The 15,293-nt window shown below is 34.2% G+C and overlaps 1 protein-coding gene across 3 annotated transcripts in view; it reads left to right on the top strand.

Moving 5' to 3' along the window:
• The window catches only part of CCDC141 (coiled-coil domain containing 141), a 56,135-nt gene that overhangs the window by 24,305 nt on the left and 16,537 nt on the right, over positions 1-15,293 (top strand). For all 3 annotated transcript variants that reach the window (XM_077784829.1, XM_077784827.1, XM_077784828.1), the window contains exons 10-20: positions 1,104-1,223; positions 1,826-2,017; positions 2,873-3,049; positions 4,524-4,703; positions 5,475-5,600; positions 6,178-6,366; positions 6,614-6,793; positions 7,588-7,737; positions 11,577-11,717; positions 12,510-12,704; positions 14,297-14,480. In XM_077784829.1, coding sequence (XP_077640955.1) covers positions 1,104-1,223; positions 1,826-2,017; positions 2,873-3,049; positions 4,524-4,703; positions 5,475-5,600; positions 6,178-6,366; positions 6,614-6,793; positions 7,588-7,737; positions 11,577-11,717; positions 12,510-12,704; positions 14,297-14,480 — 1,834 coding nt within the window. The remainder of the gene's footprint in view (positions 1-1,103; positions 1,224-1,825; positions 2,018-2,872; positions 3,050-4,523; positions 4,704-5,474; positions 5,601-6,177; positions 6,367-6,613; positions 6,794-7,587; positions 7,738-11,576; positions 11,718-12,509; positions 12,705-14,296; positions 14,481-15,293) is intronic.

The raw sequence follows: 15,293 nt of genomic DNA, 5'->3' as shown, positions 1-15,293 counted from the left end.
AAGTCTGCAATCTGATATTTTGTATTTGCATGATGTTTATAATGAACCATTATCAATCAAATGTGAATTTAATTTGCTACAAATTGGCCATTTTCCATACCATTTATGTTTATAGAAATGATGACACTATTGTGTTGTGAATTTTAACTTAAAAGTTAAATTATGAAGGCAACTTTTACTTAAAATATAAACCTTAATTTGAACATAAGGTTTCAATGTGCCATTTGTTCCAATGAACTTGTTCCCAGCCTTGCATTAGAGAACATTGTGCCATAACACGACTGTCATTGCAGTAAAGAGTGCTTACTGCTATACTGTTACTGAGCAATACACTTTTAATCCCAGCTCTCTAAAGCAAAGTATCCAAAGGATACAAATTCAATTGCCCCTCAGCCTCATATAATAAAGTTTGAACCTCAACTGGCAGCCAGTTCTTAAGAAAAATATTAGATGTAAATTCACATGTCTAATAATAACTATGTGTTTCGTGTCTGGTGTCATCTGCCTGTGCTCTTCATAATCTGTTTTGTTATTATAGTGCATACATAATATCTTAGTGACAGTGGAAGGGAATTCTGTACATGTATCTGCACAAAAATAGGTCTCTTGCTCTGTCAGAGAAGCTTTAAATGTGCTTTTTGATTCTGGAACAGAATCAAAATATTTCTGCCAGGGCTATAATAGCAAGATTATAGTGCAGTTGTGCCACATTGAAATCACAAGCCTCAGATATTTAGGGTAAAGGAAAGAACTGTCAATAGAATGAGAGCAAACAAGAACCAGTTTTGATCATGGCTGTTGAAGAAATAGTAGAGCTGTCTTCTTTTATGTAATTCCCATATTTCTCTGAGTATACATGATATAAAAGCACAAGTTTTACCTTTTCTTCATTTCTTCTCTCCATCCCACCATTTGGAGTGTGTGAGCAGCTGTGTGGTACAGCTGTCATTTGGGTTTAAACCACGACATTATGCCCAGAAACATAATCTATACACCAACAGAGAAGTGTTGCCTCATTTTTTTCTATAAAAAGTGGTATTTTATACTGGTTTATGATGTCTACTTATATAAATTAACCATGTGAATAATACTTTCAAATAAAGGTGTCGCAATCAATTAAAAAACTTGCCCCGATGCTCGCAGTTGGGATGGAGATTGGTTCGTATTTGTGTGAGTCAGAAAGAGTTTTGAACAAGCACCTTGAACTGGCTAAACAAACAAAGGTAAAAAACCTTTAAATAATGTTGAGTGCTTTTAGAAACAAATGTTTCCTATATGCAATTCTAAATAGGGTCAGAGTCTGAGAGTTTCTTGTAAAGAAAATAGATCTGTAGTTTGTTTTAAAACTGTAATTAATGAACAAAACCACAGATAACTTTACAGTCATTAAATCACTGTTTTTCTCCACTGTCTCTATCTCACTGTGTTATTTGTTACTGCCTCAGGATCCTTGTACCAATTCTTGATAGGAAGACTCTTCAAATGTGGATTGCTACTCCTCCATGAGGCACCAGGTTTAATAATTGTCTAGACAGCCAGAGTCAGAGAAAAACCTTCTTGTGGTTTATTGTGCCAAATATAAGGGATGAATTGGCAAAAAAAGAAGTAGTTCCCATTTAGAGTAAAAAAGAAGTAGTTCCCTATCATTTTTAGGAAAGAAATAGATATTTCTGTGATTTAGTCTCCATTGTGAGCTCTTCTTCAAACAAGTAATAAAATTATACATAAAAAAGCAATCCTAATGAAAATTAATAATGTGATATCAATAGTCACAAGTCTTTTCCAGTCATTATACAATTTTTTTTCTATGCTTGTACCTTCAAAGGAAACTTCATGTGAACTGAGAGCAGCTGAGGGAATCATCAAAAATATGGAAGAGTTGGAACCTGAGCAGGTGGCGGCTTTTTCTAGCAGAGCTGCCTTTCTGAATAGAGAGCTGAAAAAAATGGAAAAAAATATTAGTTCAAAGCTAGAAATTCTGGAAACTTATGTGGCCTTTTTACAATCAGCTGTAGAGGTATGGATTACTTATTTATTCTCTGACTAGACTGTAAAAATCTTATAATTGAAAAATTTGCATCCATTGTAGGAAGGATTGTAATTTATTTAGATTTTTCTCCTCTCCACATGTGCAGTCTCACTTATACATGATAAAAAGAGCTTCCTTATAGGTATTCTGAATATTAAATTTACTGATTTGCTCCATATAACTTTTAAAAATGTCCTATGATATGTTCATAGGAATCTTTGTTGCTGTCTTACACTATTTCCACTGGCAAGCTAATTCATATGATTGTATTTAAAAATGTGATGAAAACCAGCTCTAGTTCAAATCACAATCAATTCAATACCAACATAATTTTGGGAGCTAATGGTATCAGGATGCTTAATTTTCATTTTGATTTGGATTCCATTTTAAGATTCTATAATATGTTAGCTGTTCGTTAATTTTTAGAAAAAAATTGAGGATGGAATGGGACCTATCCGATAAAATTAGCCATATTTATTTTTTTATTGCATTATAAACTACAAAAAATATTGTATTATGTCTACTTCTGATTATTGTTAACTTCAGTTACTTCACATTAAGCAGCTCAGTGAAAACCAGTGCATTGATATACTGGTACGTAAAATCCATGTAAGGATATGTGACAGAAATTGAGTTAATTGCTGCCACCTGTCTGCTTGCCGTCTACCAGTGGGAAAGTTATTTAAAACTATTTTATTATTTGGTGTTTGTAAATATTTTAGGGACTCATAGATCTTATGAGAGGATTCAGAGGGTGCTATTCAAATTTATCATATCTCTATAACTTCTGATCATAGCACCTAGTTTGATTTTTTAAAATGTTTATTTAATGTCTTTCTATAGGTGAATGATGATATTAAAAATCTGAAGGAATTCTATAATTCAAAACCCCTATCAACAAACAGAGAGACTGAAAGTAAAATTGCAATAGAGTCAGCTAATACTCAGTGGCAACAGACCATAAAAAAGACTTTTTCCACCCAAAATTTGGGTTGCTATTTTCTTAATCTAGTAAATGTGGTGAGTATGATCTGATAAACCATACTGAATATTTTATACTTGCCTGTGGTGAGGTCCAATCCTAGTTCTATGCCTGATGGATTGTGTACCTAGTTTTAAAGGGGCTAATGCTGATATATACTTTCAGAAGAAGAAAGTATTTGAGTGCTTATGATAATGTAAAAAGTTTTGTTGTTAGCAATGACATAGCCCTTATGGACACAGTCCATGTATACAAATGTAATGCATTCTCATATCTGTTTTTTTCATGTTGGAAAGCAGCATATACACAAGTAAAATATTAAATTTATTTTACTTCCACTAAGAGGCAGGGAGTCTTTACCAACTGATTGTATGGATTTTTCTAAAGAAATGGATGTTAGAGTTACTTCCTTGCAGACAATATTTCCCAGTGTCTTTACATTCTGTCCAACAGCTACACTGCCTAGGCATCCCTGTGTAATTTTCCAACAACACTTCATGAGGTGCTGGTTTGAGATGTGCAATCATTCCCTAAGCTACACCTCCTAAAGTAATCCAAATTAATGAGGTCAGCCTGAATACCTAGCTGTTCTTTCTGCTTTTATACGACACACTAGGGAGCAGTTAGACATTAAGCTGGGAAGGGGGAGGTGGTGTTGGTAAACTAGAGCAGGATGCAAGGTGAATTGGAAAAAGCAGCTGAGGGAGGGAAGGTGCTCAGGCTGTTAGTGTGGCTGCAGGGTGTGTGTCCCAGCTGGATGCAGCCAAGCAAAGGTAAGACAGTCAGAGTAATGGCAAAGTCACTTAAAATCTTGACACATCTTCAGACATTACCCCCCTAACAACCTGGATATATGTTGTCACCGTATTTTCTACTACTCTGTTCCCATGATACTCACAGACTGTGGCTTTTAAATATCTGGAAGATATGGATCATACTAGTAATTTACAGCTTCTCTTAGAAAAAAAAGTCATCAAATGAGAAAACCAGAAATGACATTACCCAGTTTTCTGGTATTTCTCATAGCGGTTGTACTGAAAAGAGGAAAAAATACCAAATATTCAAATACTAAAATATTCAAATACTAAGCATTTTAGCCCTCCTATGCTTCAGTGCTGCTTTGTTTCAAAGGAGTGGTCTTTTCTTCATCTACTTTCTTTTCCAGTTGCTATTTATTCTCCAAAAGACCATTTTGGGTAGTTCTGTTTAGTCAGAAATTCTTTTATTTTGTCTGAGTGTGAAACAGACATCAGATGGCTGTAATTCAGTCATTATTGAATTATGTTCTGTGTTTTAAACACCAGCTTTGTATGTCCTCAGTTTGCAAACTCTGTCAATCTGTGCCTATTTCTAGACAATATTAAGGGAAAACTGTATTCAAAAGAATAAAATTTTATATAAAAGTTACATTAGAATAATTGAGGTTTTATTAAGCTTTATTTAAAATTATGAAGTTTTAATTGTATGTTATAAAAATATGTGTGGAAAAAAATGTGTCTGTTTATTTGCCAGGTAAATGAGAGTTTAATATTAGAAGTAGAAAAATCGATAAAAGTAACAGAAGATATCATTATTAATCTGAATAAAGAAAGGAAAGAGCTGACTGATCTTTGGGCAATCTGGAATTTTAAAATTACTCAAGTAAAACCCATCAAGCAACAGTGCCAGATATTTAAAGAACAACTAAAAATCGTAAGTAAAATAGCTAGGAAGAAAGCAACTGTGGCAAATATTTATAGATTGTTATTGGCTTTTCTGTGTCTCTCTCATTAACTATTATTTAAGAGTGATGATCAGTAAGATATGATTCTTGTCCATATTCTGTTCTCTGTTCTGTCAGTTAGTCATCAGGAACCATGAAATTCTTTTGATCTTTTTTTTGCCTTACTCAAATGCATACAAGTCCAAGTCTCCACTTCAAATTCTAAGTTTTAATGAAGCTTAATCAATGCTTTACCAGCAGTGATTTTTTTAATGCTTTTTAAAAGCACCATTTTTTTTGAAGACTGAACAGTTGCTGAATTAAGCTGTGTACTAATAGTTACTAAACTGAAATCCAATGGCTCATGAAGAAGGAGGATTGAAACCTTCTTGGCACAGGGAGAGTGTGCAGCACTCTTTAAAAGAAGCACTAGGTGGGCTAGTAGCAGAAGTAGAAACAGCAGCTAGGCTTGTAGCTGCTGTATCTCTGCTGCCACTCAGTAGTACAGCAGCACGTCTGCTATCACAGAAATCATGTGTCTGTGGTCCTGCAGTCCTGGCCTCTGAGTGGCTTTTTCATGCTGTCTCAAAGATATCTTATCACCCTCGTCACTCAGAAGGTTTGTGACAGGCTTTACTGACAGCATTTAGGTGCCTGGTTTGAGGAAGTTTTTGTTACAAATTTAGCTTTGACTTTAAATTTGTTGGGTAATTTTTAATTTATTGCAGTTAGAAATGCTGAACTTTTTGATTCTCTTTTAGACTACCCGTGGATTAGAGATTCTTCAAGAGGCCCTCCAGCTTGCAGTACCAGTTGACCTTGGAAGTGACCTTTTAATTGTTTTGGAACTCCAGAAAAAGCTGAACCAAATGAAACCACACTATGAGGTGAGAAACCAAGCTAGTGGAGTGAAGGGTACATCAAAATCTCTTTTTGGTCCCATAAAGATCCACACCCTCACTGATGCCAGACACTCTCTCTGGGATTTAAGTGTTTTATGTTTCACAACAGCTTTCCAAGAGGAAGTGTTTCTGTGTTTATAAGGTAGAGGTGAAGAGATTTTGCCTTCAGTGTCCAGAAAATGTCTTGTGCTGTGTTAGCTGTGTATTCAAGGGACAAGAACTGTGGTGGTGGAAGTACAAGGAGAGCATCAACTTTTGAATTTAGAGCAGGTCAGAGGCTGAGGTACATCATAGTGGCTTTTCTGCCTCCTGTGAATACTGTCTCTGAGTTTGAGCAATTCACTCTGCCATTGCCCTTTAATTATGTTTGACTAGTTTTTATGCAAGGCTGGGTGATAGCTGAGATTTCTGCATATCAGAAAGTACAGAATGTAGTGTTTTAAAGTGCAGGGCATTGACTTCTCCCCAAGGCAATTTACATTGTCACATGGTTATTTCATGAAATGTAAAGGAAAAATTGCAATGTTTGTGCAAATCGAGTAACTTCTCTGATTTTTGTTAGCAACTGAATGCTGAGCTTGAGTACCTAACAAAATTACTGGAATTACCAAGCCAGAAAGGATTTCCTGTGAAAGAGAATACTGAGAGAATAAGTGAGCTTATTCATTTCCATCAAACAATAAAGGATGCAATGATAGAATATGATGAGATTTTCAGCAAGACAGTCAAATTCCATCACATTAAAAAAGAAGTGAGTATAACATTTTAAAATATACAGTCTTTCCATTGTAGTTTTGGTTTTGGTTCCTGTTGTATTTTTTTCCTTTTCACCAGAGAAATAAAATTAATCAGCCTGGTGATCACAATTAAAATCTTGGATCTAAAACTGCATGATCTGAAACTCAGATCTGAAACAAATTTTAATTACTTAAACTCAATGGTATGGAAGAAAAAGTTATTTTTAACAGACACTTATTTTTGGTTTTTGTATATTTCAGCTGGAATGTCTATCAAAATTAGGAGAACTGGATATTCCTGAAATATATGGGGACCCTGAAAATGTGCACCAGGCCAAAACCTACCTTGTGAACTCTCAGGAGAAACATGCACATATTAGACAGCTATATACTCTACTTATTACCCAGGGAGTAGACATCTTGTCTGCAGTGCAGCAACCTGTGAGTATAAGTAAAATTATTTATGAAATCAAGGATAAATTTGAAAGATTATTGGACTTATCTGGCTGAATTTTAGATGTGCAAATATGTATTAGTACTCTGAGAAAAATACAGAGAGAGCCTTAAGGAAATTAATCTTAAAATATCATTGCTTGGAAAAAACTGCAAGCCATCATTTACTTTAGTTTTGTGAAGCACAAGGCCCTGATGGCGATTCCTTGAATCTCTACATTACAATCCTGCTATTTTGACAAGATTGCTTTGCAGATTTGTTCTTCTATAAAGAAAGAATAATGTAAGAACAAAAGAGAAAATGTAGTAACAGTGCTACCTTATCAGTGGGTTCAAGACTGATTCGCATGACAGGATGGATATAGTTTTAGAAAGGAATTATTTATTCAGGGAAGAATTTTCATTATTCATTCGCTTACTAAGAAAGCAAGGCTTTCCTTATGAGTTGGCTAGATCCTTCATATTGACAGTCTGCTCTTCAGACACCATAAAGTGATGGGTGACTGAAAGGAGCTGTTCTCCAGCTGGCAGAGGACTGGAGTAAGTCACTCCCTCTTTGCTCAGAGAAGACACCATGTTTAGGTTGTGACTTTGACCCAAAACCACCCCCCATGCTACCAGTGACTGAAACCACTCTGTCCTTGCTCTCCTTCCAGTGGAGAGCTAGTTTACTCTAGCCCATTGTGGCTGGCTGTGCACCTTCTGCCTCAATGATTTTCATTTTGGATCGGTTAAATCAATACATTTCCTGAGACTGATTAATTTGTTTCTTTCCTCATTAGAATTGCTTGAATGTTTCTGTAAAGAATCTGAAGCAAGAACTTGCTAGATTTGAATGTGATAGCATAAACTGGAGCTCCAGAGCTGATAAGTACGAGGAAGAGCTGTCACAGTATTTCCAACACTGCACCACTCAAGAGGATATAAATGAGGTAAATGAGATGAATCCCAACTCATTGCATGACTGTTAAAAGAGCTGGTGTGTTCTATAATATATATTACTGTTTACCATTCCCCTAAATGCTTCATATATATACAGAAAAACAGACTTTGATTTTAGCAGCAACCTTGGATCAACGCAGCAGCAACACTAATCTATGTTTCATGGCACTGCTGTTCAGGATTCTATCAAGCTGTTGGGCTGGCAATAAAATGCTTTCACTGTACCAAGAGGACTGGAAATATAACAGCTATATTTTCTTTGGCTTTCAGCTCAGTCAGCTTCATCTGAAACATGAGTCTTCATAATTTTTCTTATGAAGCTAAAGTTTCAAACAAAAGTAGAATTTGTACATATTGTGGTTGTCAGGACATTGTAAAGAACTTTTAGTATTTCAATGAAATGTTCAGAATAATTTAGTACTAATATTTTTTCAGAAACAAAAGACATACTTGAAAAACTGCTAGGAGGAAATAAAATGTTCATGAGCACAAGAGATTAGAATAAGCATTATGGAACTTAGGTCAGGAATAATTACTCAGGTAATATGACTATCAGTGTAACATCTTGGTAGGCCAAATACAAATGAATTCACAAATCAGAAAGCTACATTCATTAGATGTCTCTAAAAAAATTAATTTAAGAAAAACATTTCAAAGAACTACCTTTCCCAGACTGATACATTAAAGTAAGAGGCTGATGGGATCTGTACTTGATGTTCTGTAGATTGTACTCCTCTGCATCTGTGAAGAACAGAAGGTGGATTTTGAAATGGAATGATTTTCACATTAATGTTCCCTGTAGCATGAAGCATATGTAATATAAATACAGGACACTGAAAGTTATATATTCTTATCTTTAGCTTTTGCTAAGTAAATCCACACCTATGTAAAGACAGACTGTATTTTCTGAAATCACTAAAGAAGAGGTGACTGAGACTTTTTTCCCAACTCTTTAATGAGAAAATTATTGTTTGGTTTTTTTGTTTTTTTTTTTTTGTGTGGCTCACACAGCAATCAAAGCATTTACTGGAATGGTACTGTTAACAAAAAATGTTTAGAGCATTTTTTAACTTGTTTTTTCCATTTGTTTTTTGTGGTCCTGTGATAAAATTAAACAATTGGTACTTAAACCCCTCTCCTCCACTATCATTCTCCACCTGTGACAGGGCAACTATAGTTAGAACAGCTGCCTGATTAAAGACTATGACACAATAGACAAGGTACAAAGTCCCATTAAAGCAGTGGGCTGAAGTCACTGAAGCATATTTGGATGCACAGCCCCTTCAGTATTTTTCATTTAATCTTAAAAAACTCAGATATGTTTAGATTTCTAAAAATTGTAAGCCACACATTGTTCTTGGTACAACTGCTGATGATAACAGGAGCTGTGCAAATGCAGTCTGATGCACAAGTCAGAGCTGAATCTGGTTTTTCCACTGAGGCTAAAAGAGAAGAGTGACAGCAGCTGCAGACCTTTCACACAGAAGCCATCATATCTGAAACAAGGCGATCTAATTTCACATACTGCTATGAGGAGAGCCTCTGGCCTTATAAATTATCACTGCTAGTCTGTATGTGCACAGGCCAGTGAAATAAACTCTTGTTCATCTTTTCTTTCCCACAAACTTGAAGCAGCAAATAAGACTCTTGATTTCTGAATAAAAAAATATTGTTCTGCAGAAGTGATTATATTAACAGAGGGCTTTTAGATAGACTTTATTATTCTGTGTACTTAGGCGGGATAAAGAGCTTAAAGTAATTGGAGATCACAGGGGCAGTGATAGAATTCCCTTCCTTTCCATTACACTGACTGAGCACCATCTGTTTATTCACTGCTGAAATAATGTGGCAACATCCCACTAGATGAAATGAAAAATATATCCCTTGATGGATTAACATTAGTATATAATAATAATGATGGATTGTTAGCTGTTCCAATAACAGTGGCTGCAAAATAAGCCTTCTTTACTCCCTGGATTCTTTGGCATGAAGGAGGAGGGGGTGGAGGGTGAAGTCTGTAGGATTTTTTAATATTAAAAAAGCCTCAAATACATATTTAGATATCCAATTGTAGATGTGGCCTGAACTTGTTAACACTAGTGAAGTAAGCTCTTTACATTTGTGTGTCTGGGGTATTAGATCCTAATTGTAGATGTGGCCTGAACTTGTTAACACTAGTGAAGTAAGCTCTTTACATTTGTGTGTCTGGGGTATTAGATCCTAAGGCATTAGAATTTCTCCATTTCTTTGTATCAGTGTCTTTAAATAAACATACTTTTACATAATTTATGTATTATTATTATTATACATTATACTAAAAGCAAAATATTATCTGCCTAAAGGATTTGAAATTCTTAAAATCAATATTTTGGTCATTTTTATATTCTTTTATTTCAAATTTTATCAATTAATTAATACTGATTGTAAGCAGGTTTTATACTTGTCTGATTCTTGTATCTCTTGCTTAAAGAAAGTAAAAAGTAACAGTAATATCTGAAAGGAGTTTTTAAAGTTGTAAATAAAATTGGAAGTTGCATAGCTATCAGAGAAAAAATATTAGGAAAACTATGCTTGAAAATATCATAGGCCTTTAGTAATGGTTTATCTAAATAGTTTTGTTATGCTGATTTATATAAAATTAATAATAAAAAAATGACATGGTTTACTAAAGGCCTACTTGTATGACAATATTAAAGGAAATATAATTGCCACTTGAAAACAAAAGATAAAGAATATAGCAAGCCTATATGTTAACTAGTTCCTATGGTAAATAAACACTGGGTTTAAAATTCTGTTCGTCATATATGGCTCTTCTTTTTGATATGTATTAAACTCTTTCTGGTAAATTGGCAATGTATCTGATCCATATGTGTGTAAATGAAATTGCAGCTTTCTAGAGCTTCATCACTGTAGTTCCTATCATTCTGGCATTTCATAATATTTTCTATAGAATAAAGAAAATCTAGCTATATTCCATCTAATTAAAAAAAGAGTTTTAGAACAAATTTAATATAACTAGATTTAATAGGTAGCTGGTATGAGTTCATCTGAAAAGTCTTCAAAGGCATGGATACTTCATAATTGGACCTACTAGTTAATTTTAATTTATATAATTGTAAGAATAATTTCTGTAATGTTGGGCTTGTTGCAACAAGTCGGTGCTGCCTGGCAGAAGTATTCTCACACAGCACATCCAATAGTAGTTAGACAGTTTCTCTATCTGTTGGGCAGGATACTCAGAGCACAGTTTGAAAGTCAGGCGACCATGCAGTCTGCATCTTGATCCTGCAAAGGGCTGTATTCCTCTTTGTGTGCTGTGAGTAAATGTACTAGAACGTTTGGACTTGCACAGTGTATGAAATTAAGTCCATATATAACTTCTTTTCAGCAGCAGGACTTTTGAAAAAGGGATGAGGAATGGGACAGTTACATGGCGACTATTTCAACTAAATGGACTAAAGTATGTGAAGAGCATCTACCTCTAGTTAAAAACAATGGAAACTCCTGGAGAGGATTTTTTCATAGATTGTCTGTGCAATAATAATCTCATCTCTTGTTACAATACTTTTTTTTCCCTCGTTATTCTGGAAATATTCATTGCATTGTCATTCAAAATGCAAAAACATTGTTTTAGCAAGATTATGAGTATTATTACTGGAAAGAAATTCTGAGGAGCTAAGGATGCTTTATAAGATGGCATAGTATTACTAATTTCTCTGTTAAATTTTCAGTGTTTAAATAGTCCATTAAACAGCTCTTGAAACAAACCTAAATTGATGTGCACTGATTTCATTTTTTTTTACTAACAAATATATTTACACTGTTGCAGCTCAGAGAATCATTTAGAGATCTCAAAAAGAAATTCAACAATTTGAAGTTTAACTATATGAAGAAAACTGAAAAAGCTCGAAATATGAAAGTACTCAAAGTACAGATTCAGCAAGTTGATACATATGCAGAGAAGCTACAGGTAACAGAAAATCCAGGCTTACTAAAAGCTTCACCAGTTTAATTACTTGGCCTATGCCAAACACATCACAGGAAACTGGCACATCACAAAATTTATTGTGCACTTCCCTCTTACTTTTCTCATATTATCCTCCGTCTGTCATTGACTGAGACATTTTTCACTATTCTGTTCCTGTTATTCTGCCATTTAATTCAGTGAAATAATGCTAATCCAATTCCTGACTTGACTCCTTTAATCCATTATTTTTCTGTTTAATCTTTTATTTTTCTTGCCTCTATTGTGTGACCTAGTCTTTCTTCTCCTTAAAGAAACCCAAAAGAATCATGTCTTGCATCAAGCTACTCTCTTGTCTTTCTGATTTCATCATGTAAGTGATGAACTTTTTTCTTCAGAGCATTTGGCTGTATTCATTGCCTGGAGTTGATCATGTTCATTGGTACCTTAGAATCCTGTTAGCCTCACCCATGTTTTGTATTCACCAGAAACTGTTCCTTCAATGGCCTTTTTAGTTGCAAGTCTTGCATGACCATGTTTTATTACTGCAGGTATTTGTTTATTTTATGCTGAAAAAGTTAGCTCAATTATACCTTTAATAAATATAATTTATATAAATTTTAATCAGCTTTGCAGAGGCCCTCCAGTTTCCTTTGATTTTTGAAAGAGCAGCTTGTAATTTTTAAAACATAAGACAAGAAATACGTATGTATGGTTTTCCCCTGCTTTTTTATATTAAATTTCCAAAAATAGAAGCATGTTGTAGTGGTATTTAACATTGCTATATCTTTTAAACAGATTCTTAAAAAGAAGATGGATAATTTAGAGAAGAAAGTAATTGACCCTTTTGCAAATGAACCTAAAGCTAAAGTTCAAGTTCTCTTGGGCTCTATCAGTGACTTACAAAAACAGCTGAATGATTTTAACATGGTTGTGGAAGATTACAAGCAAAATCTGGATCTCATGGAGCATCTGCAGCAGATGATGAAAGAGGTACTAGTAAACCTGCCAGCCCCATTGTGGCTGTAATAACAATCCAGGACAGGGATGGATAAAAGTGCTTTAACTGCCTCAAGGTTAATCTGTACATTCCAAAAGTAATAAATTGATAAAATGGGTTTTTGTTTCTTTCTAAATTTGTGGTGAAAGGGAGAAATAAATGTTCAGTGTGATCATATTCATGCAAGTGGTGTCTCCGCCTCCATATGCCCATATGACTTCCACGGTCATTCAGCATTTTTATGGTCATGCTTAGGAGCACATTTTCTCTGATTAAGCTCTGAGGCAACAGAAAGCACCACAAAGTCCTCTTTGGTGGCCGTCAAATTATGCGAGGCAGGTATCACAGTACCCACTATGGTTTATGAAATGATGGAACTGAAATATAAAACACTCAGTTCCTTAATAGAAGAATATGGGTTTTTTAGTAAACTAAATTTTTAAATATATCTATAATTTTTTTTCTGAACTGCAATCTTTCTTATTGGATACTTCCATAAGTCCATTTTAATGTGTCTGAGGACTGTCTCATGCATTGTTTTTTTTTAAAGAAAAAAGTTTGTGACAGTACTGTAAGAGTATTTTACTTGCTGTAAATATTTTTAGTCTTGCTGTATTGTGTTGTTGCTCTTGCCATGGGGCAAGCTCATTCTGGTCATCACTTTATTTTTAGAAATAACGTTGTTCTTATTTCCAAAGAGATCTAAGTACATGAAAAATTCCCTTAATAACGAATCACAATACTAAAGATTTTTAAGAAATATTTTCAATGTCCAGTGACCTGATCAGTGTGTTTTTACATATACCATTAGCAAAGCAATTTGTTAATATTTCTTGAATATTTACATTTTCAAACTCCCCACTTATTTAACAGAAATAAATTATCTCCTAAAGCTAGAATTTAAGACTGCTTTGTTTTGATTTGTTTTTTAACTTAGTGTAAAGTATCACCTTTTACTCAAAACTTTTCTTTCAGCAAATAGGCACAGTCTTGAATGCTGATTTCAACCATGGCTAGAATTGGTGATTTTTAGCTGCTTTCTGTAATGATGCAATACTGATGGTTCTGAGTGAACACCAGATTGTGTTCTGTTCTGAGTATTGTTAACCAAAGATGTTTATTATGTGTATGTTCTAAAGCCCATTTTGTCACTAGTAAGATTCCTGATGACTTTAATGGTTGCTGAGACCAAAAACCCCATCTGCTAGAATGTTAAATTTAAAGAACTCTTACGCCCTTACACAGCTATAACTGAGGCCATAACATGGCGTTTTTGAAATTAGCCGGTTGATATACAATGTGGAAAGAAGACAGAAATAAAATATGTTTTTGCTGACCCATTAAATAGTAACTTCACCGTGATTGTAAGATGAGCGTGGGCCTAGTATTAATGAAAATTTAACAGCTACTAATGCTTGAAGCACCATTAGTAATGAACAAATGTTTTTCAGGTTAAATGTGTCAGAATATTTAAGACATACTGTGTGCCACTGATTATGGAAAGTCTAAGAATAATCCAGTCTATTCTTCAACAGCTTGAACTGCAGACAGTAATTCATTATAATGCAGGTTTTTTAACCCTCAGTGTCAATTTTGGTTTGAAGATGTGAGCGCAACAGTGGTTAGAGTTGGCAACTACTCTGCAGAATGCAGAACAAGAGAAGCAATAGAGACTCTCTACAAGCAATTCAATAAGTTTATTGAACCTGCAGTGCCTGAACAAGAAGAAAAAATTCAGCAGATTATGGACCTTGCTAGACAGTTATATGGTGAGGTGATATGGTAATGTACTGTGGGGACAAAATGCAGTAACTTGGGATGGAAGTAAGCAGACTCCTAGATTTGTTCATTTAAGATGAAAATCCGATGAATTTTTAAAAATAAATGTTGTTTTAAAGTATTAATTGGAAGAGGTGAAGGATTTCAGAACAAGTATTTACAAAAAGTAAATATATCAAAGTACTCTTTCAGTCTGGTATTTACTTAGTTTTCTGTATACAGCCTGAGTTCACCTTGAAATCAAAATGTCCTAGCAATATTCATGAGCTTTGAGTTAAGATTTCATGGCTTAAGCTCTCTCATAACAGGCAAGCCTTTGAAGCCAGAGGATATTATAATGATATACCTCAATGCTGAATTAATTTTTTTCATTATAACTGTAAATAACTGGTATGAGTTGATTGTCAAATGTTTATTCGCAAATAATGTAGACTGCTACTTAGATACTGTATTTGCAATTTTTGCAATTGGATTGATTTGGAACATTGTTGACCAAAAAAATTGAAAGTCAAAAGGTTTTGTATTTTTTCTTTTTTTTCCCTACTTGTAATTTTTGTATACTTTTTAAAGTTAATTTTTCCAAAGATAATGTGACAAACCAAATGTACAGGGATTTTGTGTAGCCTATCAATTCAAGTAGTAAAGCTAAAAAAAATTCAGCAGTCAAACTGGGCTTTTGAATACTTTTTATTTTAGTGGAAAGATTATTTAGAGAGCACAGATAACTTTTTTTTTCTTTTCGCTTTTTTTTTTTTTTTAGCCTTCTCAATATTTTAAACATTCCTATCTACAGGAAAGGAGAT

This window comes from Lonchura striata, chromosome 8 (genome assembly GCF_046129695.1).
Source record: "Lonchura striata isolate bLonStr1 chromosome 8, bLonStr1.mat, whole genome shotgun sequence".
In the NCBI taxonomy this organism is placed as follows: Eukaryota; Metazoa; Chordata; class Aves; order Passeriformes; family Estrildidae; genus Lonchura; species Lonchura striata.
The sequence above is the reverse complement of the archived record's forward strand: the minus strand, read 5'-3'. Positions and strand labels throughout refer to the sequence as shown.